The 27,507-nt window shown below is 41.1% G+C and overlaps 1 protein-coding gene across 1 annotated transcript; it reads right to left on the reverse strand.

Annotated features, from left to right (window-relative positions):
• Positions 1 to 26,145, reverse strand: SERINC3 (serine incorporator 3). Its single transcript, XM_063459425.1, has 10 exons — positions 25,999 to 26,145; positions 11,717 to 11,878; positions 8,809 to 9,002; positions 8,202 to 8,281; positions 6,906 to 7,043; positions 5,011 to 5,180; positions 4,833 to 4,923; positions 4,524 to 4,701; positions 2,799 to 3,023; positions 1 to 1,690 (listed from the first exon to the last, which is right to left on the reverse strand). The coding sequence occupies exons 1-10, from the start codon at positions 26,035 to 26,037 to the stop codon at positions 1,552 to 1,554; spliced, it is 1,416 nt and encodes a 471-aa protein (XP_063315495.1). The 5' UTR covers positions 26,038 to 26,145; the 3' UTR covers positions 1 to 1,551.
• Positions 26,146 to 27,507: the final 1,362 nt, after the last annotated feature.

Below are 27,507 nucleotides of genomic sequence, written 5' to 3' on the forward strand. Positions count from 1 at the left end.
TTTGGAACATGGCACTAGGTGCCTAGGGAAAGGTTTAGAAAGATTGAATTGAAAATAGGTTATTTTTATCTTCTGATGCCAAAAATCCAAGTGTAATAATCAAAGTCTTAAATTAGAGTTAACCAACTTTCATAAATGCCTTAAAAAGAATGAAGATATTATTGTTTTCAAATGGAGACACGGAACGTAGAAGCACTTCTAGTGGCGGTCTCAGAGGTGTTACTAGGCAGTAATGTAAACACTGCATTTCTCTGAAAAGGCAAAGTTTACAGTGATGAGGCTGCAAGGACAGGCTGTATAAACCGGAACCACTACTTTAAGCTGTAATGGTTCCAGTGACTAGATAGTGTTCCTTTTGAGTGGTGTAGATCCAACCAGACGTTCCTGCAAGGACTGGTTAAAAATGGGGAGAAAAACCAATGGATGAGAAGCACTCACTTCAGTAATAGGTGATAGTGCTTTAATATTTTATGGCTCATATTCCGCTGCTTATTGGAATGTAGAAATGAAATTTGACATACTATAAAGTGGACATTTTCAAATAAAATGAATGCCTTACCTTTGGCACCCTAACATCTGAAAATGAACCACGAGAATTGCTGTAAGTCTACATTTGTATTATGCAATTGGCGTATTTCAGGTTGTGTTGGCAGGACTATAAGCATGGTTGTGTAGGTTAGTTTCGATGATGGGTGCCCTTTAATGATGTACATCAGCACATTCTTTGGACATTATATTCCACAACCAATAAACAGACTGGCAGCAGAGATCGATGACAATTTCATTGTTAAAAATTAAAAGGGGTATTTGCTAAAGTGATAAATCAAAGTGAATTTCAAGATACGCCGAAATAAATGAGAGAAATACTCCATGTAAATTCTATTTTCAGTCTGACTATTTTGGTTTTACCTGTGAAATTCCTGGAAATTCTCACTTTCGTTAATAATCCTGTTGGACTTGGTCAATGTCCACAATTGTTGCAATGTCCTGCATTACACAATATGATCTGGTCCAAAGGGCAGGGGGCAATCTTTGGCACTCCAATTGTCTTATACACAACTGCCATCATGACAAAGATTGTAAACCCAATTGCCACAAAACACAGAATAAAAAAACATCTCTTCAAACATTAGTAGAACAGCTTACAAAAACAATTACTGTATATTTTAAACACCATCAATTACAGTAAGTAGTGCCACATAAATAGAACGTATAGAAAATCTGACATCCATTTAATACTAGATTAAAAGTTTCTTTGATACCATATATCAGGCAGATCAGCAGTAGCAAATAAAGCAGCAGAATACATAATATAAAGCTTGATTAAGGGGGTCAATTCACTAAACCGTGATTAGTGTCTAGCGATCAGACTTCAAAAACTGTAGCAAAAACAAAAGGAGGAATCCTTTCCCCTCCTAACTTGGCAAACCAGTTGTTTGTGAAATGACCCCCAAATAAAAAACATTTCTTACAGTGAAACCCAACGTGTTTTGTTTGTGTGGGTGTAAGCCTATACCAGCAAAAGTTTATTTTGCTCTTCGTTGGCTAAATTTAACTGAAGTCTCGATTGGTGAGGATAAGGGGCGCTATCATGGTCCAGAGATACAGCAGCAGACACACCCAGCTGGAAACCATCTTTACCCAAACAGCGGGCCACTTGCTAGTTATGGTTTTAAGATCCGCATCCGGGCTGCAAAAAAGAGAGAAAAAAGCTTATTTACAAAGGAGCATTAAATGGTTTTGTCGTTACAATATTATATCCATTGGGCAGATGGACTTCAAGGTATTGCTTTAAACATACTCTGGTGTTTGACATTTTCTATAAAGGTTTTGGAAAGTAATGTCACTTCAATTATAACTTTCATACAGCAGATATATAATTTGCATTGTGAGTGTATACAAATAAGCACTTTAATTGTTTAATTTATAGTTTTAATTCCATGTATCAGATTAATTTGCAAAATTATATATATATATATATATATATATATATATATATATATATATATATATATATATTTCTCAATGCTCTTACTAACAGATTGTTTAAATACACTTCAGCTTATTTAGCACTAGCACCATTTGTCTCCCAAGTTTGTAATTAGTGTAGGACCCACCAATTATTGGGGTACTGTGAAGTAGTGGTGGGCTTAAAGGAACACTGTAGGCACCCAGACCACTTCAGTTTATTGAAGTGGTCTGGCTGCAAACTCCCATCACCCTTAACCCTGCAGTGGTAATTATTGCAGTTTTTATAACTCATCCTCTAGTGGCTGTCTACCAGACATGAAACTGTCCGTTATCGGACGCTAGACGTCGTCATGCTATGCATGAGGACCTCTAGCATCAGATTGTCCCCATAGGAAAGCATCATATCAGTTTCCTATGGGGAAATCCTAATGCAAGCGCAGCCTTTGCCGTGCATTGCATTAGGTCTTCCCCACCGGTGGACGTAGTCAGGGGAGGAGCGTGGGCACTGGACCACGAGGAAGCTAGTTTGTTATCCTGGCACTATAGTTTCCCTTTAACACAATATGACCATATGGTGGAACTGAATTCCCATATTGGTTTGCCGAGATAGGTCATTTTAAGTAGCCTTGTAAAATCTAGAAATGTATTTTATTAGTCCACTGTTCCTTAATCTGTATTATGTATACATTTTGGTCACTACGGCAGTACTATTCCTGCAAGATGCATGGTCCCCCCAGTTCCCTTTTGTTTTTACTATATAAGCCAAGCTACAGGCAGCTAGAATGAAATATTACTACATGCCATAATTCATGCACAGTTCCACTCACCTGTACCAGTTAGTGAGAGTCATCATTACATAAAGAGATGCAAAGCACAACAAGGCATGATAAAAAGAATAGCTGTACTGAACGCCATCTTTTTCATTGTCCTCAACGCGACGGACCTCCCCATCCTCCAGTCCAACGTTGCTTCCAGTAGTGTCATCGAGCATGACGCTGTCATGTCCAGAGAGAGTAAGCTTATTGACTTGGCTGTGGGAGGAGTTACGGATACTGCAACAGAATTGGGACGAATATAATGAGCAATTTAAAAACTAAAATGCGTTAAATCAAATTTAGATCTTGCCTTCACTTGGTGGAAAAACAAAACATGATCGACCAGGAATGCTGCATTAGAATTTAGTGTGTTTGTGATTCAACGGTTTTTACTCTGAAAATACTTGTAATATTTATGTCTACAATAATTAAGAGCCTCTGTCACAGCCCACATCCCAAAATAAAATCTTTATGAAATAAGCACATTGTGTTGGAAATTCACTATTGACAGCTATGAGTGAAAAGGCTTTGTCTAAGGATGCTCTCACAGAATCCTCCATGAGCCATCAGAGATGTATTCTCACACGTGTGGGCTCCTGACAGATTAAGCATCGGGAGCTAAATAGAATGCACCAGATGGTTATGGCGGTAGTGAGAGACCGCTTCACGGAAGTAAAATATATCTTCCTCTGCACCGCAAAGTGAACATCGGGGATCTTTGCAAAATATGCAGACTCCATAGAGAGAGACGCTTTAAAAATTGTATTCACAGAACATTACAATATCCATATCAAATAAACCCACAGCTAGGGTTGCAGTCATAACACTTGCTAGCATGGTTTTCATATTGTATAGGCATTTACTGTTCCTTTTATTTAAAGTATTCCATTTCCTTGCAGAGTAAAACAAAACAAAGTCTACATATTTTGGGAAGCTAAGAGAGACATATAGTGTTTGATTTTTTTTTTACTGTTTATTTTGCATTGCTGAAGCACAACCATTCCTGAAGAACCTTATCCAGATCCTGGTCCAGGAAAAGAGTGAGATATTGATGTACCTGACTTTGTTTTTTATCTTGTAAATAAAGCTGTTAACTGTGTTTATACTGCTACACAATGGGTTTGTCTCTCCTTTCCTTCCATGTACTGAACAGGAGGTAAGAGAAAGAAGGTCATATACGATGAAGGTTTTTTTACGTGCCTACTATCAATTGTACCTTTGTGAGTACAATAATTACTCCTCCTACTTTTTTTATTCCTTTAGATTGCATATATGTTTTGATATTTTGGGAAGGGTTTTTTTATTTTATTTTATTTATTTATTTATTTTTAAACCTCCAGGACATAGGATAAAGCAGAATAGTCATGATACCAAGGAATGCATTTAAGTTAGTTCTAAAAGTAGTTTTCCAGAAACCATTACCCCTTATTAAGACTCGGCATCCACCTAATTGGCTGATGTTATTTGAAATATTTTCACATCATTACGATTTGTTCCAGAACTGGTGCCGGAATCAAAAGATAGGCAGGTTTATAGCTGTAAAAACAGGCTGAACACAAATTTGTGCTCTCTAAACTACACCTTGTTTGACAAAACGCTGCCAGCTGGTTTGGGCCACCAGTGTGCTGTTCCGGTTTATTCATTTCGAAATGGACCATAATAAAAGCTAAGTATTGTGTGTGCTGTTATTTGTAACCACGGCTGGCTTTACCATGAACACCATACTTTCAAGCTCACCTGGAATACAGCAGACAAAACACAAAGAGTACAAGCCCGATAATATTCTGGGTATCCCACCACTGCAAGGACTTAGGTGGTTCAACTGTGGCAGGTACCATGGTTCCATTTGCTGTGTTGTGCGTTGGAGAGGATACAGAGGAAATGATGCTCAGTAAACTTGGGTTACAACTTCGATCTGAAAACAAGAGCAAATAATGGTTTTACTTGTGATACAAGGTCTCGCAGTAAACCCACTCTGCAATCAGTCTCTGCTATAGCTTGAGATCTCTGCACAAGTGTACATGTCATTAGTTTGAAGATACTCACCAGGTTCGTTGGACATTGCAGACCAGGTCAGGTATACGGTGTACAGGGTGATCATTGACGACTGAAGAAGACCAGAATTTGGATTTGCATCCTGAAAGGAACAAACATTCATTAAATGTTCTAATAATGTATCCAGAATTAAGGATTTTACGACACACACCAAGTACGTATACTGTACCTGAATTTTAGGGAGGATGGAAATCACAGATAAAATGACACACAGTATCAGGTTAAAACTGATGAAGAATTTGTTTTCTGTGCATCCATCTGATTTTGTGTAGAACACATAGAAAAGGACCACACCGATCGCGGCCACAGTGTAGAGAAATCCAGTAACAGAGAGCAACACTAAAATAAAATGGAAGAAATTCAATTATCAGGACACAATGGGCCACACAAAGTGATATGGTTTATGCAACGGCTTTCCCACAGGGGAAATAGTAAGCTTACAGTAAAATCTGCAAAAAAATAAAACCATTTTACTTACCTGGAATCCAGGGCCAGGTAAAGCTCTCGGCACGTACTTCCCCACCCCCACCTACGTCACAGGGGCCTCACGCATTCAAGTCACAGGCTTCTCTAACCGATTCACCATCTAAGATAGGGGTCCTCAAACTCCGGCCCCCCAGATGTTGCTGTACTACATCTCCCATGATTCTTTGAATTACATAGATAGCAAGAGAATCATGGGACTTGTAGCTCAGCAACATCTGGGGGACTGGAGTTTGAGGACCCCTGATTTAAGAGCACATAAGTGCACACTCGGGGCCGGTGAGGGTCGGGAGTTTTTTTAAAACACATGAATACTGCTGTGCCATAAAGGGAGTCGTGAAGTGAATGGGGAAGCAGGCGCTCTGCCTGTAAAGGAGAAATTAGCATGTCTGTCACCAACGCGCTTACAACAGATGCAAAATATGTACAGAGTTGACACTGGCTGCCCTGGGCAAACCAATGTCACGTGTGCTGGGGGTGCAACTTGCCCCTGGCACACAATTAAAATTATCTCAGTATGTGCAGAGTTTCAAGCAGATACCACAATAACCACTTCTAATCACTGAAGTGGTAATGGTGGTTGGAATATCCCTTTCAGAGTGCCCATTGAAAGATTATGAGAGGATACTCTTCACTCCCTTCCATTGTCAGAATATTTTTTTCTAAATATTTGCAACATATCACAAAATAATAACGAGAATTTAAAATATCTGCCACAGATCAGTGGAACGCACAGTCCCAGATATCATTTGTTGCTAAGGAGCGTAACTACCACTAACACAGGGCTCTGTGCACAGGTTTTCGTTACAAGGAATGACGAGTGATGTCACAAATCATGAACTTCCAGTTTAATTATTGTTTCTGAATCCATGGAAATATGAGCAGAACAGCTGCATAGACAGGACTGTCCTCAAACTACCCACTTACACAGATACCGATGGACACACGCATAACCACAAATTCTCAGTGAGACCCACTAACACGCCATGACACCTCAGCCCAGGGCCAGAGGGGAACGCGAAATAGACCCAAGTATTAAAGCACCATGACCACTTGAATTATTGACGTGGTCATGGTGCCTGGAGTCTGTAATGTGTAGTTGAAACGCTGCACATACAGAGATTGACCTTTTAGCTGCCAACTGTAACTCGACCCGAGAAACAAGAGTTTCGGGTGACTAATGTCAATTCTGTGCAAAACTATATCTGACTCCAGCACGCACACCATGCAGGCGCCAGACAATCTCCTCCACACAGTCTGTCCACCTTCCCCTCCAGTGAGGAGGCGTGACATGAGTCAAGGAGGAGTGGGCTGAGGAGAAAACCTTGTAAACACGGAACACAAATAAAAATCCCATTCTTAAAATTATATTTTTTTCAGTTTGGGTATCACTTTATAGCAGACCTGTCACCTGAAGTAGGATTTGTTTTTCAGCGGATCACACATAATCAGGAAGGGAGGTACAAAATCAGGATGTTCAGAAAAAAAATATTAAGAAGTCCACTGCACCAACACCGAAGGGAGCAGAAAAGATTGTGGCTAGCACATTTCTAATGAAGCTTAAGTGGGGCCACATCTTACCTGCATACCAGCACTTTGAGTTTCCCTCCTCCATACGCTGGACCCATCTTTCATTTAACGAATGTGCAAAATCATTCAGCAGCACCAACTGTATAACGATGAACGAGCAGGCTCCGCCGATGCCAACCCCAAACCACACTACAGAAAAGAATGCAAGGTTTAAAACGAATGTTTAGGCAAAGATCCAGGAACACAAATTTGCGTAATGAGTAAGGCAATGGCGTACACTATCTTAGAGGAGTTTATGACACACGCTGATGATAACGGACTGACAATATTAAAGTTAAAGTAGCCAGGTTGGAAAAAAATAAAAAAAATATTCAAATTCTATAGAGATTTTTTTCCCAGCCTGTGAATTTTAGCCATAGGTTTTGCTAGTCTGCTGTCACATGTCCTCCATAAACCGAGACATCTCGAATACATTTAACCTGGTCACTTAGCATAAATAGCCAACATATTTATTTTAATTGGACATTAGCGTTTTCAAGAGATTGACTATAAACTCCTATTGAGACGGTGATGTACATCTTCTATATATAACACCATATTTATTTAGAAAACCTAAGTAGTGTCGGAGATGCCATGGAAGATCACTGCCATTTCTAATTTGTGAAAATTAATTTGCTCTGAACGTATTGAGATGGGTGTATGACCACATTATCAAGACTTCAAAGGTAAAGATCCCCCTTCGAAGCCCCTCTCTTACTAAACTATATGCCCTTTTCTGTATCTCAATAAAAAAAAGAAAAGAAAAAAAAAAAACACACTTCTAAATCAAAACATATCTAATGCCACAAACACATTGAGGGTTATTCAATAAAGTAAAACTTCAAAGTAAATTTCAAGTGAACTTCTTACTTAAGGGCAAAGTAACCGAACTGGATACCTAGCTGACTTAGAGAATCTTCCACTTTGGCTATTTTTTATCCTGAAATTAAAATTCACTATGAATTCTTACTTTAGTGAAGAACCCTGAAGACTTCTGGGCTATAACAGTTTGAGTGCAGCTCTTAAAATGTATTTAATTTATTATTTTTGTTTGGTTTTTAAAAACAGAAAACGATTTCTGTAAAACTTTGTGCAATACAACAAAAATGTCTTCACGGATAAAAAATAAAAAAATTACAACAAGCTGCATTTTAATAGATCTTCCTCTCTCCTAGATTCTAAATTTGCCATCCTCTCATATAAAGAATTCATGGGATGTGCTGTACAACTACACACACACACACACATATACATACACATACACATACACAATCTCAAGTAGTTGAATGGTGTTATTAGTGTGATTACCTCTTGTAAACGACCCTTCTGGAATGTAGAAAGCCCCAACCATAATTCCAACGATTATCAATATTTTGAAGAACCAGAATCTATAACAAGTAAAAATAATCTTATTACACAGGTATCTGTAAAGGTGAGAATGCCATCAAAACAAGTTAAAGCACCTATGCTATGATTATCATTGTCTGTACAATGCATTATCTTTTTAATGAGTCATGTAAATTATAGAATACCAAAAGGACCAAATTATCCGCTTCCACGTCAATCAGACGTGTAATGAATAAGTCCCTTGCATATTCATTAGAGTTCGGATATATTAAAAGAAACCCATTGAGAATTTTACTGACATATTAATGACATTTGTGTATTTACTCCAAGGGATGTACGATTTAGAAACGAACAAGCATGACAATTCAACTATAATGCAAGCAAAAGGCAAATGAAGTCGCGTTTGGGTGACATGAACTACGAAAGTGTCAGCTTTGAGACTGGAGTTTCCACAAGTTAGATAAACACATTCATATTGATTTTATTACTATATTCTTAGATAGCTGAAATTGTATTCGTACATTTAATAAGTATAAGAACATTTTTAACAAAGATCATTCGTGCTCACCCATTGTGTATGGCGGCTCTTGGATCTCTGCTAGTTTTCACATTAAACATCAGCAGGCTGAACAAAAAGAAAAACACGCTCATAGCGAAGCCCACACGATAGACAGCTTTGTATCCAACTAACATATTGCAGTCCACATAGCCATTTCTATGCAAGATCTCAGAGCCAAAGCTTTCTTCGCAAAATCCAGGCACCTGGGTCGGGACAAAAAAAAAAAAAATCGTAAGAGAAGTCACTTATGTCCCGGTCACTTGACAATTTTAAGTCCTATGTAATCTCGCTGTATACAATACATTCAGGTGGGATCAGGCTAGATCATAACATGAGAAAAGCAAAGATGGATGGGAACACACGTCAGAGCAAATACAATGGTGGGGACAAGGAAAGATGTAGTGAGGTCAAATGATTTGGAGAGATAGAGACTACGGCAAACAGGCTGGGTGGGCCAGAAGTTTGAAAGAACTACCAAAGAGTCAAAGAATTTCATTTGTGAATAGGCAGATTTTCAGGAGCGTTCGCTAATCGGAGAGGAGTATGTTTGCTTGCAATTCTGTATGTCCCACAGTGACAAGTTAACAATTACGACTTATTTTGTGTGTTTCTGTCATGCAACGTATCATAGTGGTAATAATGGAAACTGCAATTTCATCTATGCTGCAACAAAATGTGCAAATAAACATGCATTCAATATGGCGGATTTGAGCACAGAAGCATAGAAGTGCAGCCATGCTAGTCAGTCATATAGCACAGCATTCTGGGATTGCGCCATGATTTTGTGAGAACAATGTGTCTCACTAAAACGCTCTAGATGCAGACATGAAACATACAATTTCTGGAGCTTATTATGTTATTATTATTATCGCCATTTATATAGCGCCAACAGATTCCGTAGCGCTTTACAATATTTAGTACATGTATACTTAAAAGTGCACACTCTGTAAGACAGTTTGGTAATTTTAAAAACAGCCATACACACCAGGCTTAAAGGGACACTCCAGGCACCCAGACCACTTCTGCTCATTGGAGTGGTCTGGGTGCCAACTCCCACTACCCTTAACTCTGCAAGTGTAATTATTGCAGTTTTTCATAAACTGCAATAATTACATTGCAGGGTTAACTCCACCTCTAGTGGCTGTCTACTAGACAGCCACTAGAGGTCACTTCCTAGTTTATAGCACAGGTTTCCTGTGCTAGAGCGTCGCTGGACGTCCTCACGCTGTGTGAGGACCTCCAGCGTCGCTCAAAACCCCATAGGAAAGCATTGAAATTATTTTTCAATGCTTTCCTATGGGGAGACTAATGCGCATGCGCGGCATTTCCGCGCATGCGCATAAGGTCTCCTCGGCCGGTGGGCGAGATTAGTCTCGCCCACCGGCCGACGTAATCACAAGGAGGAGCGTCGCGGAGGCGGAGACAGCGGCGAGGGGCATCGCCGCTGTCCCTGGTAAGTCACCGAAGGGGTTTTCACCCCTTCAGTAACCGGGGTTTGGGGGGTGGGAGGGAGAGGGACCCTCCAGTGCCAGAAAAACGGATCGTTTTTCTGGCACTGGAGTTTCCCTTTAATCCTTATAAGTAGGAGTGGCAAATCATAAAAGAAAGCATAGAAAAAGGTAAAATTCCCTAAAAATTCTGCCAAATCATAAGAAAAGACTAACTAAACAATGATACGAAGGAAAATCTTTAAGACGGGTGCAGAGCAAACACAAGTCCAAATACCCGTTATATTGGCTTCCTGGTGGGAGATTTGAGACTGAAAACCACAATTAAACTTTAAATCTAAAAGGCACACAGCAATCTAAATGCTATAAAGAATATAATTCAACCATGGGAAATCAGGAAAATATATCTGACGTGTGAATTGATCAGAATACCTTCAAATATGTTCATTTAAAGCGGACTGGACATCAACTGATGGGTAAATGGTCTAATTTGTGCAAGGAACACATTTTTACTTACACACTAATCTAGCCACACTACTAGGTAAAAGTTTTCTTTCATTCCCACAATCACCATGCACAGACTTGCAATGGCACAACGCACAATAATTGTACATGATGCCATGTCTCTGTACACAAACTTTGGGTATGTTTGTGCCAACAGAACACACAAACAGAGTTATTCACAAAAGTAAGAATTGTCAGGAGTTCAAAGTGAATTTCAAACTAAACGCCAAAATGGCTGATCTGGAAAAGATCTTCAAGATAGCTATGATTCCAGATATTTTGTCCTTAAATGACCACTATAGTGCCAGGAAAACATACTCGTTTTCTTGGCACTATAGTGCCCTGAGGGTGCCCCCACCCTCAGGGATCCCCTCCCGCCCGGCTCTGGGGAGAGGAAAGGGGTTAAAACTTACCTTTCTCCAGCGCCGGGCGGGGAGCTTTCCTCCTCCGATCCTCCTCTTCTCCTCCCATTCGGCTGAATGCGCACGCGCGGCAAGAGCTGCGCGCGCATTCAGCCGGTCTCATAGGAAAGCATTATCAATGCTTTCCTATGGACGATTGCGTGCTCTCACTGTGATTTTCACAGTGAGAATCACGCAAGCGCCTCTAGCGGCTGTCAATGAGACAGCCACTAGAGGATTTGAGGGCTGGATTAACCCATTCATAAACATAGCAGTTTCTCTGAAACTGCTATGTTTATAAAAAAAATGAGTTAACCCTAGCTGGACCTGGCACCCAGACCACTTCATTAAGCTGAAGGGGTCTGGGTGCCTAGAGTGGTCCTTTAAATTTCAAATTCCCTTGCAATTCCCAACAACTCTCCCTTTAGTGAATAAGTGAAAATATCTGTTTAATATGAAAAAGTCTCAATCCAATATTGAGTTTCTCCTTTCTATGGTTCACCTCCTTTAGACACCATGTGTGAACAGGCTATTTGTATTAATAGCTTCTATTATCAGATATACCTTTTTCAGCTGGTCCGATATTCCTGGTGCGAGCATCACGCAGGAGAGGACAGCCCCAAGCAGCATCAGGAAAGCGTACACAAGACGCGTCACAGTAGAATTGCCGGTGCTTGGGCAGCATCTGCAAACGACACAGGCAGCACTGCTGCACAGACAAGGAATCTGGGGGAAAACAAAAATAAATATTAATTTAAATTACTTTCTAACACAAAACCCTTGCACTGCATGATGCTCTTACCTTTGCCATGATGAGAGACACTCAAGTTAACACTAAACTGATACAGGGGATATAGTTATACTTTCTACTAACCACTTGAAGACAAACAAAATGACTCATTTGGGAACAGTGGCAGGAAATCTGATTACCGAATGCCATACAATGAGCACGATTAACCTATGGTTGATTTGCTACTATTGTGGCAGACAGACTTCGTAACACTAAAAGACCCAATGTAAATGTTGTTGTTTGTTTAAAGAGACATGCATTGCTTTGAGACAACTCTGCAAAGAATACATGAATAGATGTTTTTTTATCTTATGCACGCCACACCCACTCCTGGCACTGAAATAAACCAACCAGTGGGCTATGCCTAGGAATGCTGTAAACAGAGCTATACAAGTGCAGTTGGAAGATTGCTGCACAGTTATGTTCTGGTTCTGTCATAAATGGACTGGGTCTGAAACAGATAGGTGGATAAGCGGGTGAGTAAGAGGTGTACCTATCATTTCAATCTGACCTAGTTTATAGTACGTTTATAAAAGTTTATTACATACTTTCCTTGCTATATTATGGTTTGTAACTTTGAGGGGGGTAAAAAAAAAAAAAGGTCCTTTAAAAGAAACTATAATCACCAAAACAACTTTAGCCCAATGAAGCAGTTTTAGTATATACATCATGCACCTGCAGTCTCACTGCTCAATTTTCGGTCATTTTATGCAGCCCTAGTCACATCCTAAACAATTCCTGTGCCGAGTTATATAATCTTTAAACTTCCTTTATTGCACATTCTGTTCAATTTAGAATTTCTTATCTCCTGCTTGGATAATGGCTTGCCAGACCTTGCAGGGGCCTTCTATGTGCGATTAAAGTGTAATTTACCGAGCAGGAGATAAAAACCTTCTAATGTAACTTAACATCTGATTTAAGATGTCAGGCACAGCCAGGGGAGAGCAGCATGGACAAAACCAAAAATGATTTAACTCGTAAATGGCAGAGAATAAAGCATTGAGACTTCAGAGGCCTGATCTGTACACCAAAACAGCTTCATTAAGCTAAAGTTGTTTAGATGACTATAGTGTCCCTTTAAGCAAAAATTGAAATCTAGATCTTTCCAGGAGAAAGCTAGTTTGGTAATAACAAGACATTTCAAGATCTTCCCGATAACTGTTAGCATTAAAACGACACTAAGCACCAAAATCACTTCATATTTTGTGGAAATGTAAAACACTGGTGTTTCAGAGAACCCCAATCTTTACATTTGGTAATAAAACACACCTCTACTGGCTGTCATGCTGGATGATGAAAAAAAACGTATATGTACTGAAACCAATATTTATCTTTGAAATTCCTGTAATTGCTGCAAATCCCCAAAACTTTACAGAATTCACCATGACCTCAAAACGGGACTAGGATATGGCTCAACCGGGGCGGAGCTTGACAGCCCAGCCGAGCGGTCGCAACACAGGAGAGCTCCGGGTGAAATAGCCCAATTTAAGCCACAAACTCCTCCACACACGACAAAGTTCCTGACTTTAAACCCCAGAACTAGGGGCCTGCAACGGGAGGAAGGCCAAATCGACATATGGACCCGGCTGGGCGACCACAGCCGATGGATGGACCTGAGGCCTACATGAGGCCTACCTGGGAGGCGCGGGGGAGACGGACGATCCCTCAGCCGCCCGAGGCCCATTACGCTGAAGGTCTCCAAGAGCCACCCTCTCCCTCCCCCCCTGCCGGTGAGGGATATCCCGGCAATTAAAGCTTGTAGTCCAGCATGGAGAGGCAACCTCAAACGACCGACACGCCGACATACACCATGGCAGATGCCACGTGGGCCTCAGCGCCAGAGCATGATCTGCCCCCACTATCGGTGCGAATAGACCGCATCCTCGCCGATTTCTGGGCTAAGATCTCCAACCGCGGGAACACCCTGGATGAAAACCCAGGGACAGCGACTAAACGGACACCCAAGCTAAAGCCTGCTACACGGACGAACGCCCCAAGAGGGCCACAGAGAGCGGGGAAGAGCCGTCCAAAGCTCATTGACCAACGCCCACGGATGGGCCGTCTGGGTCTCTGAGCAGCGGCGAGTCGCCGGGAGCCCCCACAGAGACTTACCCCAGGTTTGCCCCATCAGCGGCCTGCACTCCACCGGCCACGCGCTGGGAGACCCCGGGCCCCACGACGAGGGCCGACCCAGAGCAATCCCTCCACAAAAGCCCAAAAGCATACCAACCAGCACACAAGCACTGCAAGGTGCTCTGGGCGCCCACCTTGCCGGGGCGGCAGCTAGCCTTTCCCTACTAGCCTAACAGGAATGCCTAAGAAAAGAAAATGTTACCTGCGCTTTTTCCTTAATCCCTATGTATATTTAGACAAATGGAGGTCATTTAGTTGCTCCAATGGCCATTGGAGGGATGCCCGCCTGCCAACGTCAAGGCAGACCCCCCCTAAGCGGGTCCTAACACTGACCCTTCAGCCTGCTTCCTTGAGCTTCTGGCAAAGATATCTCTAATGAGACAGAAAGGGGTATTTTTTATATACACCCCTTTACTTATTAACCCTTAATAGGGAACACATGGGATGGGTAGCAGCATTGTAACCAGGCTGTGTGATACAAAGTAAATACAAATACAAAAAGAGAAGTCCTGCGCTAAAGCAGCATGGACTACAACACACATCAGCCCCAATATGTAGTAAAAACCAAAGAAAAGAAAATGTTACCTGCGCTTTTTCCTTAATCCCTATGTATATTTAGACAAATGGAGGTCATTTAGTTGCTCCAATGGCCATTGGAGGGATGCCCGCCTGCCAACGTCAAGGCAGACCCCCCCTAAGCGGGTCCTAACACTGACCCTTCAGCCTGCTTCCTTGAGCTTCTGGCAAAGATATCTCTAATGAGACAGAAAGGGGTATTTTTTATATACACCCCTTTACTTATTAACCCTTAATAGGGAACACATGGGATGGGTAGCAGCATTGTAACCAGGCTGTGTGATACAAAGTAAATACAAATACAAAAAGAGAAGTCCTGCGCTAAAGCAGCATGGACTACAACACACATCAGCCCCAATATGTAGTAAAAACCAAAGAAAAGAAAATGTTACCTGCGCTTTTTCCTTAATCCCTATGTATATTTAGACAAATGGAGGTCATTTAGTTGCTCCAATGGCCATTGGAGGGATGCCCGCCTGCCAACGTCAAGGCAGACCCCCCCCTAAGCGGGTCCTAACACTGACCCTTCAGCCTGCTTCCTTGAGCTTCTGGCAAAGATATCTCTAATGAGACAGAAAGGGGTATTTTTTATATACACCCCTTTACTTATTAACCCTTAATAGGGAACACATGGGATGGGTAGCAGCATTGTAACCAGGCTGTGTGATACAAAGTAAATACAAATACAAAAAGAGAAGTCCTGCGCTAAAGCAGCATGGACTACAACACACATCAGCCCCAATATGTAGTAAAAACCAAAGAAAAGAAAATGTTACCTGCGCTTTTTCCTTAATCCCTATGTATATTTAGACAAATGGAGGTCATTTAGTTGCTCCAATGGCCATTGGAGGGATGCCCGCCTGCCAACGTCAAGGCAGACCCCCCCTAAGCGGGTCCTAACACTGACCCTTCAGCCTGCTTCCTTGAGCTTCTGGCAAAGATATCTCTAATGAGACAGAAAGGGGTATTTTTTATATACACCCCTTTACTTATTAACCCTTAATAGGGAACACATGGGATGGGTAGCAGCATTGTAACCAGGCTGTGTGATACAAAGTAAATACAAATACAAAAAGAGAAGTCCTGCGCTAAAGCAGCATGGACTACAACACACATCAGCCCCAATATGTAGTAAAAACCAAAGAAAAGAAAATGTTACCTGCGCTTTTTCCTTAATCCCTATGTATATTTAGACAAATGGAGGTCATTTAGTTGCTCCAATGGCCATTGGAGGGATGCCCGCCTGCCAACGTCAAGGCAGACCCCCCCTAAGCGGGTCCTAACACTGACCCTTCAGCCTGCTTCCTTGAGCTTCTGGCAAAGATATCTCTAATGAGACAGAAAGGGGTATTTTTTATATACACCCCTTTACTTATTAACCCTTAATAGGGAACACATGGGATGGGTAGCAGCATTGTAACCAGGCTGTGTGATACAAAGTAAATACAAATACAAAAAGAGAAGTCCTGCGCTAAAGCAGCATGGACTACAACACACATCAGCCCCAATATGTAGTAAAAACCAAAGAAAAGAAAATGTTACCTGCGCTTTTTCCTTAATCCCTATGTATATTTAGACAAATGGAGGTCATTTAGTTGCTCCAATGGCCATTGGAGGGATGCCCGCCTGCCAACGTCAAGGCAGACCCCCCCTAAGCGGGTCCTAACACTGACCCTTCAGCCTGCTTCCTTGAGCTTCTGGCAAAGATATCTCTAATGAGACAGAAAGGGGTATTTTTTATATACACCCCTTTACTTATTAACCCTTAATAGGGAACACATGGGATGGGTAGCAGCATTGTAACCAGGCTGTGTGATACAAAGTAAATACAAATACAAAAAGAGAAGTCCTGCGCTAAAGCAGCATGGACTACAACACACATCAGCCCCAATATGTAGTAAAAACCAAAGAAAAGAAAATGTTACCTGCGCTTTTTCCTTAATCCCTATGTATATTTAGACAAATGGAGGTCATTTAGTTGCTCCAATGGCCATTGGAGGGATGCCCGCCTGCCAACGTCAAGGCAGACCCCCCCTAAGCGGGTCCTAACACTGACCCTTCAGCCTGCTTCCTTGAGCTTCTGGCAAAGATATCTCTAATGAGACAGAAAGGGGTATTTTTTATATACACCCCTTTACTTATTAACCCTTAATAGGGAACACATGGGATGGGTAGCAGCATTGTAACCAGGCTGTGTGATACAAAGTAAATACAGATACAAAAAGAGAAGTCCTGCGCTAAAGCAGCATGGACTACAACACACATCAGCCCCAATATGTAGTAAAAACCAAAGAAAAGAAAATGTTACCTGCGCTTTTTCCTTAATCCCTATGTATATTTAGACAAATGGAGGTCATTTAGTTGCTCCAATGGCCATTGGAGGGATGCCCGCCTGCCAACGTCAAGGCAGACCCCCCCTAAGCGGGTCCTAACACTGACCCTTCAGCCTGCTTCCTTGAGCTTCTGGCAAAGATATCTCTAATGAGACAGAAAGGGGTATTTTTTATATACACCCCTTTACTTATTAACCCTTAATAGGGAACACATGGGATGGGTAGCAGCATTGTAACCAGGCTGTGTGATACAAAGTAAATACAAATACAAAAAGAGAAGTCCTGCGCTAAAGCAGCATGGACTACAACACACATCAGCCCCAATATGTAGTAAAAACCAAAGAAAAGAAAATGTTACCTGCGCTTTTTCCTTAATCCCTATGTATATTTAGACAAATGGAGGTCATTTAGTTGCTCCAATGGCCATTGGAGGGATGCCCGCCTGCCAACGTCAAGGCAGACCCCCCCTAAGCGGGTCCTAACACTGACCCTTCAGCCTGCTTCCTTGAGCTTCTGGCAAAGATATCTCTAATGAGACAGAAAGGGGTATTTTTTATATACACCCCTTTACTTATTAACCCTTAATAGGGAACACATGGGATGGGTAGCAGCATTGTAACCAGGCTGTGTGATACAAAGTAAATACAAATACAAAAAGAGAAGTCCTGCGCTAAAGCAGCATGGACTACAACACACATCAGCCCCAATATGTAGTAAAAACCAAAGAAAAGAAAATGTTACCTGCGCTTTTTCCTTAATCCCTATGTATATTTAGACAAATGGAGGTCATTTAGTTGCTCCAATGGCCATTGGAGGGATGCCCGCCTGCCAACGTCAAGGCAGACCCCCCCTAAGCGGGTCCTAACACTGACCCTTCAGCCTGCTTCCTTGAGCTTCTGGCAAAGATATCTCTAATGAGACAGAAAGGGGTATTTTTTATATACACCCCTTTACTTATTAACCCTTAATAGGGAACACATGGGATGGGTAGCAGCATTGTAACCAGGCTGTGTGATACAAAGTAAATACAAATACAAAAAGAGAAGTCCTGCGCTAAAGCAGCATGGACTACAACACACATCAGCCCCAATATGTAGTAAAAACCAAAGAAAAGAAAATGTTACCTGCGCTTTTTCCTTAATCCCTATGTATATTTAGACAAATGGAGGTCATTTAGTTGCTCCAATGGCCATTGGAGGGATGCCCGCCTGCCAACGTCAAGGCAGACCCCCCCTAAGCGGGTCCTAACACTGACCCTTCAGCCTGCTTCCTTGAGCTTCTGGCAAAGATATCTCTAATGAGACAGAAAGGGGTATTTTTTATATACACCCCTTTACTTATTAACCCTTAATAGGGAACACATGGGATGGGTAGCAGCATTGTAACCAGGCTGTGTGATACAAAGTAAATACAAATACAAAAAGAGAAGTCCTGCGCTAAAGCAGCATGGACTACAACACACATCAGCCCCAATATGTAGTAAAAACCAAAGAAAAGAAAATGTTACCTGCGCTTTTTCCTTAATCCCTATGTATATTTAGACAAATGGAGGTCATTTAGTTGCTCCAATGGCCATTGGAGGGATGCCCGCCTGCCAACGTCAAGGCAGACCCCCCCTAAGCGGGTCCTAACACTGACCCTTCAGCCTGCTTCCTTGAGCTTCTGGCAAAGATATCTCTAATGAGACAGAAAGGGGTATTTTTTATATACACCCCTTTACTTATTAACCCTTAATAGGGAACACATGGGATGGGTAGCAGCATTGTAACCAGGCTGTGTGATACAAAGTAAATACAAATACAAAAAGAGAAGTCCTGCGCTAAAGCAGCATGGACTACAACACACATCAGCCCCAATATGTAGTAAAAACCAAAGAAAAGAAAATGTTACCTGCGCTTTTTCCTTAATCCCTATGTATATTTAGACAAATGGAGGTCATTTAGTTGCTCCAATGGCCATTGGAGGGATGCCCGCCTGCCAACGTCAAGGCAGACCCCCCCCTAAGCGGGTCCTAACACTGACCCTTCAGCCTGCTTCCTTGAGCTTCTGGCAAAGATATCTCTAATGAGACAGAAAGGGGTATTTTTTATATACACCCCTTTACTTATTAACCCTTAATAGGGAACACATGGGATGGGTAGCAGCATTGTAACCAGGCTGTGTGATACAAAGTAAATACAAATACAAAAAGAGAAGTCCTGCGCTAAAGCAGCATGGACTACAACACACATCAGCCCCAATATGTAGTAAAAACCAAAGAAAAGAAAATGTTACCTGCGCTTTTTCCTTAATCCCTATGTATATTTAGACAAATGGAGGTCATTTAGTTGCTCCAATGGCCATTGGAGGGATGCCCGCCTGCCAACGTCAAGGCAGACCCCCCCTAAGCGGGTCCTAACACTGACCCTTCAGCCTGCTTCCTTGAGCTTCTGGCAAAGATATCTCTAATGAGACAGAAAGGGGTATTTTTTATATACACCCCTTTACTTATTAACCCTTAATAGGGAACACATGGGATGGGTAGCAGCATTGTAACCAGGCTGTGTGATACAAAGTAAATACAAATACAAAAAGAGAAGTCCTGCGCTAAAGCAGCATGGACTACAACACACATCAGCCCCAATATGTAGTAAAAACCAAAGAAAAGAAAATGTTACCTGCGCTTTTTCCTTAATCCCTATGTATATTTAGACAAATGGAGGTCATTTAGTTGCTCCAATGGCCATTGGAGGGATGCCCGCCTGCCAACGTCAAGGCAGACCCCCCCTAAGCGGGTCCTAACACTGACCCTTCAGCCTGCTTCCTTGAGCTTCTGGCAAAGATATCTCTAATGAGACAGAAAGGGGTATTTTTTATATACACCCCTTTACTTATTAACCCTTAATAGGGAACACATGGGATGGGTAGCAGCATTGTAACCAGGCTGTGTGATACAAAGTAAATACAAATACAAAAAGAGAAGTCCTGCGCTAAAGCAGCATGGACTACAACACACATCAGCCCCAATATGTAGTAAAAACCAAAGAAAAGAAAATGTTACCTGCGCTTTTTCCTTAATCCCTATGTATATTTAGACAAATGGAGGTCATTTAGTTGCTCCAATGGCCATTGGAGGGATGCCCGCCTGCCAACGTCAAGGCAGACCCCCCCTAAGCGGGTCCTAACACTGACCCTTCAGCCTGCTTCCTTGAGCTTCTGGCAAAGATATCTCTAATGAGACAGAAAGGGGTATTTTTTATATACACCCCTTTACTTATTAACCCTTAATAGGGAACACATGGGATGGGTAGCAGCATTGTAACCAGGCTGTGTGATACAAAGTAAATACAAATACAAAGTAAATACAAATACAAAGTAAATACAAATACAAAAAGAGAAGTCCTGCGCTAAAGCAGCATGGACTACAACACACATCAGCCCCAATATGTAGTAAAAACCAAAGAAAAGAAAATGTTACCTGCGCTTTTTCCTTAATCCCTATGTATATTTAGACAAATGGAGGTCATTTAGTTGCTCCAATGGCCATTGGAGGGATGCCCGCCTGCCAACATCAAGGCAGACCCCCCCTATATAAAAAATACCCCTTTCTGTCTCATTAGAGATATCTTTGCCAGAAGCTCAAGGAAGCAGGCTGAAGGGTCAGTGTTAGGACCCGCTTAGGGGGGGTCTGCCTTGACGTTGGCAGGCGGGCATCCCTCCAATGGCCATTGGAGCAACTAAATGACCTCCATTTGTCTAAATATACATAGGGATTAAGGAAAAAGCGCAGGTAACATTTTCTTTTCTTTGGTTTTTACTACATATTGGGGCTGATGTGTGTTGTAGTCCATGCTGCTTTAGCGCAGGACTTCTCTTTTTGTATTTGTATTTACTTTGTATCACACAGCCTGGTTACAATGCTGCTACCCATCCCATGTGTTCCCTATTAAGGGTTAATAAGTAAAGGGGTGTATATAAAAAATACCCCTTTCTGTCTCATTAGAGATATCTTTGCCAGAAGCTCAAGGAAGCAGGCTGAAGGGTCAGTGTTAGGACCCGCTTAGGGGGGGTCTGCCTTGACGTTGGCAGGCGGGCATCCCTCCAATGGCCATTGGAGCAACTAAATGACCTCCATTTGTCTAAATATACATAGGGATTAAGGAAAAAGCGCAGGTAACATTTTCTTTTCTTTGGTTTTTACTACATATTGGGGCTGATGTGTGTTGTAGTCCATGCTGCTTTAGCGCAGGACTTCTCTTTTTGTATTTGTATTAACAGGAATGCCTACCTGCTTCCTCCGCTCACCGACCAGCCAGGGCCCATCATGGCAGGGAGACAGCCTCAAACCTGGGACTCAAACTTGGCCCGCTAGCGGCATAGGCTGAGAGACACCGGAGAGATCCTCGCTCAGCTCTGCACCGGACTCAAACCCTGCAGCACTGCTATTTCTCCTCAACACCTCCAAGATATTGACCCACAGTTACCACACAGTTGGCTGGACATTGACGTTTATTTCTATATGTCTCCTCATCTTTACCCAAATACCAGCATGGTTTGGCATGGATCCTGCCCTAAGCACTCATTTCCCGACCACCCACGTGTCTAGCATGTACAGCAAGTTTGTATAGCCGCTACAAACTTGAATTACCCTGATTCTGATCAGTCTACATCTAGCTATATAGCCAGAAATGCCATAAATACCTAAGTCATATATGTTATATTCCTACTTGTAATATCTTGCATATTGAAACAGTTGATGCTAGTATCATGTTTAAAGTTTTGGGTGCCTCAGTGGCTTTAACCTCCCAGTGTCTGACAAGCATTTTAGCCTGCACAGCTGCTAGTCTATAGCTATGCATACCTCTAGAGGCTACAACAGCCTGACAACTGTTCCATGTGGCACTTAACTGACAAGTACATCTTTCGTCTTATAATTATGATACTAATTACCTTCTTGGACATAGTGTTACCACCGACTACCCAGCTACTAACTCAAACATGTTAAAAAATGGCTGAATACTAATGTTAACAACGTCTGTTATTTTACAGTTCACCAATAAGCCTGTTTAACCTTTAACAAGATGTAACTGTTTTACTCACAATGCCCTCTTTTACATATACGACCTATTCCTTAACAAAAAACGTGCAACAGTAAAATTACCGTTTGCGCGGGCCTGATCCCTGCTTACAAGCCTTGGGTATAGGGTGAAGGTACCAAATATCCCACTGCTCACTATAGCCTCCCTGCCCATTTAACCATGTTCCTACACTCTGCGAGCTAAGCTAAATAGCCGTTGGTGGTTTCCCTAGCTAACAATACTATGTTATAGCCTACCCCTTACTAGCACAGTTCTCATGTTTAAGTCCACGACTATACAATTGTTTATAGCTAATACAGAGGTCTATGTCACTATGGGAAAGTGAAGCATTTTTGACACCTCTCAACCTCGCTATGCCTTTTCATGTATATTCTTGAATACACCAATGGGATGTGTCACTGTATGCATGTTTGTTATAATTTGCACCTATATTGGTATGGTGAAAATAGCGTAGTTAAGCATTAATTGTTTTATTTACATTCATTTTTACTCTAACGTTCTAACTGTATGGTCAAGCTTGAAAGATATATATAAAAATGTGCAAACTGCAATGCCACTATCTAACTCTTGCAACTCTTACATAACGCTGTTGTGGCGTCTGTTAACTATCTGTAACCAACTGCACTACATAAATAAAGAATTTTAAAAAAAAAAGGATATGGCTCAACCAATCAGAATTGTATTCACCTTTATTCACTGCTTACAGTTTCTTCAAATAGAAGGCCTCAGACTGCTACGGATAGAGGAGCCACTGGTTATCTGAGAGAGTCAGCTGATGCTTTAAGCCAGCGGTTCCCAACCCAGTCCTCAAGTACACCCTACCAGTCCAAGATTTATGGATTACCTTGTTGTGTCTAGAGTGGTTTTTTTCTTCTTCTAAAAACACCTTAGACACAACTTGGTAATCCCTAAATCCTGGACTGGTAGGGGGTACTTAAAGGACTGGGTTGGGAACCACTGCTTTAAGCCAACAGCTCAGCATCCACAAAACAGCATGAGAAACGCAAGTAATTAGCGGCGCCCCTGTCTGCGGCAGTCCAAGCTTCATGGGAGACGTGAAAGGACAGGGCAGAGCGATATGGTGCTGGAGAGAAGACTGAGGTTAAATAATTCACAAATGGTTCAACCCCTAAAGGTAAAGGGGCACAAGGACCTTCTGGCACCATAACCACTTCATCCAGATGAAGCTGTCATGGTGCACAGAGTGTTCCTTTAATGGAGTTGTATATCATAACAGTGCACATATTGAAAAATAACACTTTACTTTAATTAATTTAAGTATTGGTTCTTATCAAGCCTATGAGCTCATTATTGTGGTAGCCAAAGAATAGGCCAAAAGGTAGCGCGCCAGTATTAACATTTTATTGACTTCACTGAAAAACACTGATCATCACCTAGAACATGCGTTAACCTTTTTTATTTTTTATTTTTTACTAGATTTTCTGTTTTCTGGTAAATTTATATTTAAGATTTATCAAATGATCACAATCCAATACAGAATGAAAATTGAAAAATAAAGTTTCATTTTTCTCTTAATGCTAGGTGGGAAGGACAGACACGGACAGAGAGTTAAAGGGGAGGCTATCAGTAGGAGGATAAATTCTATTCATATATTTTATGGGGGTTTTCAAGATCTCACAGATATAAAATGCTAAATATAGTGGTAAGTATTAAAAATCCTGGCAAGTGACAGTTACCCTTTAAGCTTCTATTTCCATCCTATTAAACTAATCACATTTACCGGAGACTGGGAAAAACTGGTAGGAAAAAAAATGGCAGGAAGCACAAACATTTTAACCCCTTAAGGACCAAACTTCTGGAATAAAAGGGAATCATGACGTGTCACACACGTCGTGTGTCCTTAAGGGGTTAAGGGTTAAGTACATGTGTAGCTCTGCACCAATGATCCCTGGTGACAAATGTCATCAGGGTACAAACTTGTAGCCAGTGTATGAGTGTCTTCAACAGGAAGTACAATAAACGTTTATTAACATGTCAGAGTGTTGAGCAACAAATTGCAAAGGAATAAGTTACACAAGCCAACGGAAACTAATGCAGGTGTGTGTAACAAAAAAAGAAAAAAACAACACAAAAATAAATAAATAAATAAATAAATAACTAGACTGTGGGACTATAAAGAAGCCTAGACCTTCAGGTAGAAAAATACATACCTGTCTTTATGAAAATATTCAATAAATACATTTATGGTATTTGGAAACTAAGGTAAAGGTAAAACTGGGTACATTCCAATCATCTGCCCATACATAAGCAATCTCGCTATTAAAGTTTGACACAGATTCTCTGAACAAAAACGCTAAGCACTAAAGCGTGCTGTCACCACCATGTGCGCATCTGATGCGCCATATTTCAAAGTTATTTTACCACTCTGCAAAGGGAAAGGAGGTAAATTATACAAACAAAATATGCCAGTAGAATGTTCAGATCTGTCAAGGCACACAATCGCTTCGTGGGACATTTTCCTTTTATTCTTCCCAATCACTCAGACATGCTGTTACCTGGTATCAGGAAGACTGAGGGAAACTACAGCGCAAGCCCATGATTAAACACGGTCATGGCTCCAAACACAGTGTAGTGGTTATGGTGCCAGCAATGTCCAGACGCCCACCACTGTAAGTAGTCAAATTATTTTAGAACTGATTTGGCTTCTAAACTGTGGTCCAGCAGTTGCTGCTCCAGAACTAAGCTACTTCTGAACAGAGAGACAGAAGCTCAGGTATTCCCATATTATAATAATATTAATATATCCCACATCTAACCATCCCATATTATAATAATATTAATATATCCCACATCTAACCATCCCATATTATAATAATATTAATATATCCCACATCTAACCATCCCATATTATAATAATATTAATATATCCCCCATCTAATCATCCCATATTATAATAATATTAATATATCCCACATCTAACATCCCATATTATCATAATATTAATATATCCCCCATCTAATCATCCCATATTATCATAATATTAATATATCCCCCATCTAATCATCCCATATTATCATAATATTAATATATCCCCCATCTAATCATCCCATATTATCATAATATTAATATATCCCCCATCTAATCATCCCATATTATAATAATATTAATATATCCCCCATCTAATCATCCCATATTATAATAATATTAATATATCCCCCATCTAATCATCCCATATTATAATAATATTAATATATCCCCCATCTAATCATCCCATATTATCATAATATTAATATATCCCCCATCTAATCATCCCATATTATCATAATATTAATATATCCCCCATCTAATCATCCCATATTATCATAATATTAATATATCCCCCATCTAATCATCCCATATTATCATAATATTAATATATCCCCCATCTAATCATCCCATATTATAATAATATTAATATATCCCCCATCTAATCATCCCATATTATAATAATATTAATATATCCCCCATCTAATCATCCCATATTATAATAATATTAATATATCCCACATCTAATCATCCCATATTATTATATTATTATATCCCCCATCTAATCAGCCCATATTATTATATTATTATATCCCCCATCTAATCAGCCCATATTATATTATTATATCCCCCATCTAATCAGCCCATATTATTATATCCCCCATCTAATCAGCCCATATTATTATATCCCCCATCTAATCAGCCCATATTATTATATCCCCCATCTAATCAGCCCATATTATTATATCCCCCATCTAATCAGCCCATATTATTATATTAATATATCCCCCATATTATTATATGAATATGATATCCCCCATCATATTATGGGATGGCTGATGAATAACCCAACATTACAAAGCAGAGTCACCATGACAACCCTGAATCCTATATTATTTTATATTAAATGACAGAGGACCCCCGTGTCCCCCCTCCCTCCCCTATCCTTACCCAGCTGGCCACAGAGCACAGTCCCAGAACGCCACCCATGGCTGCACTGCCTTCCAGACGGTTTGTTTACTTCCCCCCCCAGAGACCAAGATGTCGCCTCCTCCTCCTCCTTCCTGTCAAGTTCAAGGCCCGTGACGTCACCCGGAGCGCGGCTCCGCCCACACATTCCTAAAAAGGACTGCGCAGGCGCACTGCGGCTGGTTGGCGCCGATGGGCGGTTTTGTTCTGAATTGCGCGTGCGCAGTACTGTCCTCGCTGCGGCTGTAGGGGGGGGGGGGGAGGTTGAATGGGCGGGGTTTGTAGCAGGAGATTGACAGCGGGTGGAAACGCTGAGAGTTGTTTCTCATACATAGACAGCTGTTGTCTGTTATATAAATACATACGTGGTGATTGTTATACATTCCTAAAAAATATCATCATTGCATACTGCAATACACAGTTTATTTTTGCATACCTGCCAAGTGTCCCTATTTAAGAGAGACAGTCCTTATTTTTGGGCTCAAATCCCTCTGTCAATTTTTGTATGTGTGTGGCAGTATATCTGTATCTGGGTGTAGTAGTGTGTGTGTCAGTATTTCTGTATCTGTGTGTAGCAGTGTGCATCTGGCAGTATGTCTGTACATGTGTGTAGCTGTGTGTATGTGTGTGGCAGTTTATCTGTATCTGGGTGTAGTAGTGTGTATGTGTGTGTCAGTATTTGTGTATCTGGGTGTAGTAGTGTGTATGTGTGTGTGTGTCAGTATTTCTGTATCTGTGTGTAGCAGTGTGCATCTGGCAGTATATCTGTATCTGTGTGTAGCAGTGTGTATGTGTGTGGCAGTATATCTGTGTGTAGCAGTGTGTAAATGTGTGTGGCAGTATATCTGTATCTGGGTGTAGTAGTGTGTATGTGTGTGTGGCAGTATATCTGTGTGTAGCAGTGTGTAAATGTGTGTGGCAGTATATCGGATTCTGTATCTCTGTGTGTAGCAGTGTATCTTTCTGTGTGACAGTTCATATCTCTGTATCTGTGTGTATAGAAGTGTGTATTTCTGTGTGACAGTTGATATCTCTGGATCTGTGTGTAGTAGCAGTGTGTATTTATCAATATCTTAGTTTACACCTTTGGTAAAAAGCATATCCAATTGGTTGAGCATTTGTACCATCTTAAATTCTAGTCTGTCAACCTCAAATTTCTGTATTGCTTGTAAGTTCAGCTGAGAAAGAGAATGTCTCATGTCCTTAATAAGCCTAGAAATTAAATACTTCTCTTACAGAAACGACTTCTATTATCACAGTATAAATCCCTAATGTAACAAGACTACTTGGACGCTTTAACAAGTATACCTTATAACAGGAGAATGCCGGCAAGGGGAGCAGAGGGTAAATGCCCTCCAGGCTACTTGCATACCAGGTTTGTGGGTCACAGGCTCACTCTGCATATCTGTAGAATAAACGAGCAGCAGATTAGACTATTTTGGCACAGTGCTGTTTGAGAGTGGCAGCAGGAAGACATTGTTAAAAGCCATT

The sequence above is a fragment of the Pelobates fuscus genome, chromosome 6 (genome assembly GCF_036172605.1).
Source record: "Pelobates fuscus isolate aPelFus1 chromosome 6, aPelFus1.pri, whole genome shotgun sequence".
In the NCBI taxonomy this organism is placed as follows: Eukaryota; Metazoa; Chordata; class Amphibia; order Anura; family Pelobatidae; genus Pelobates; species Pelobates fuscus.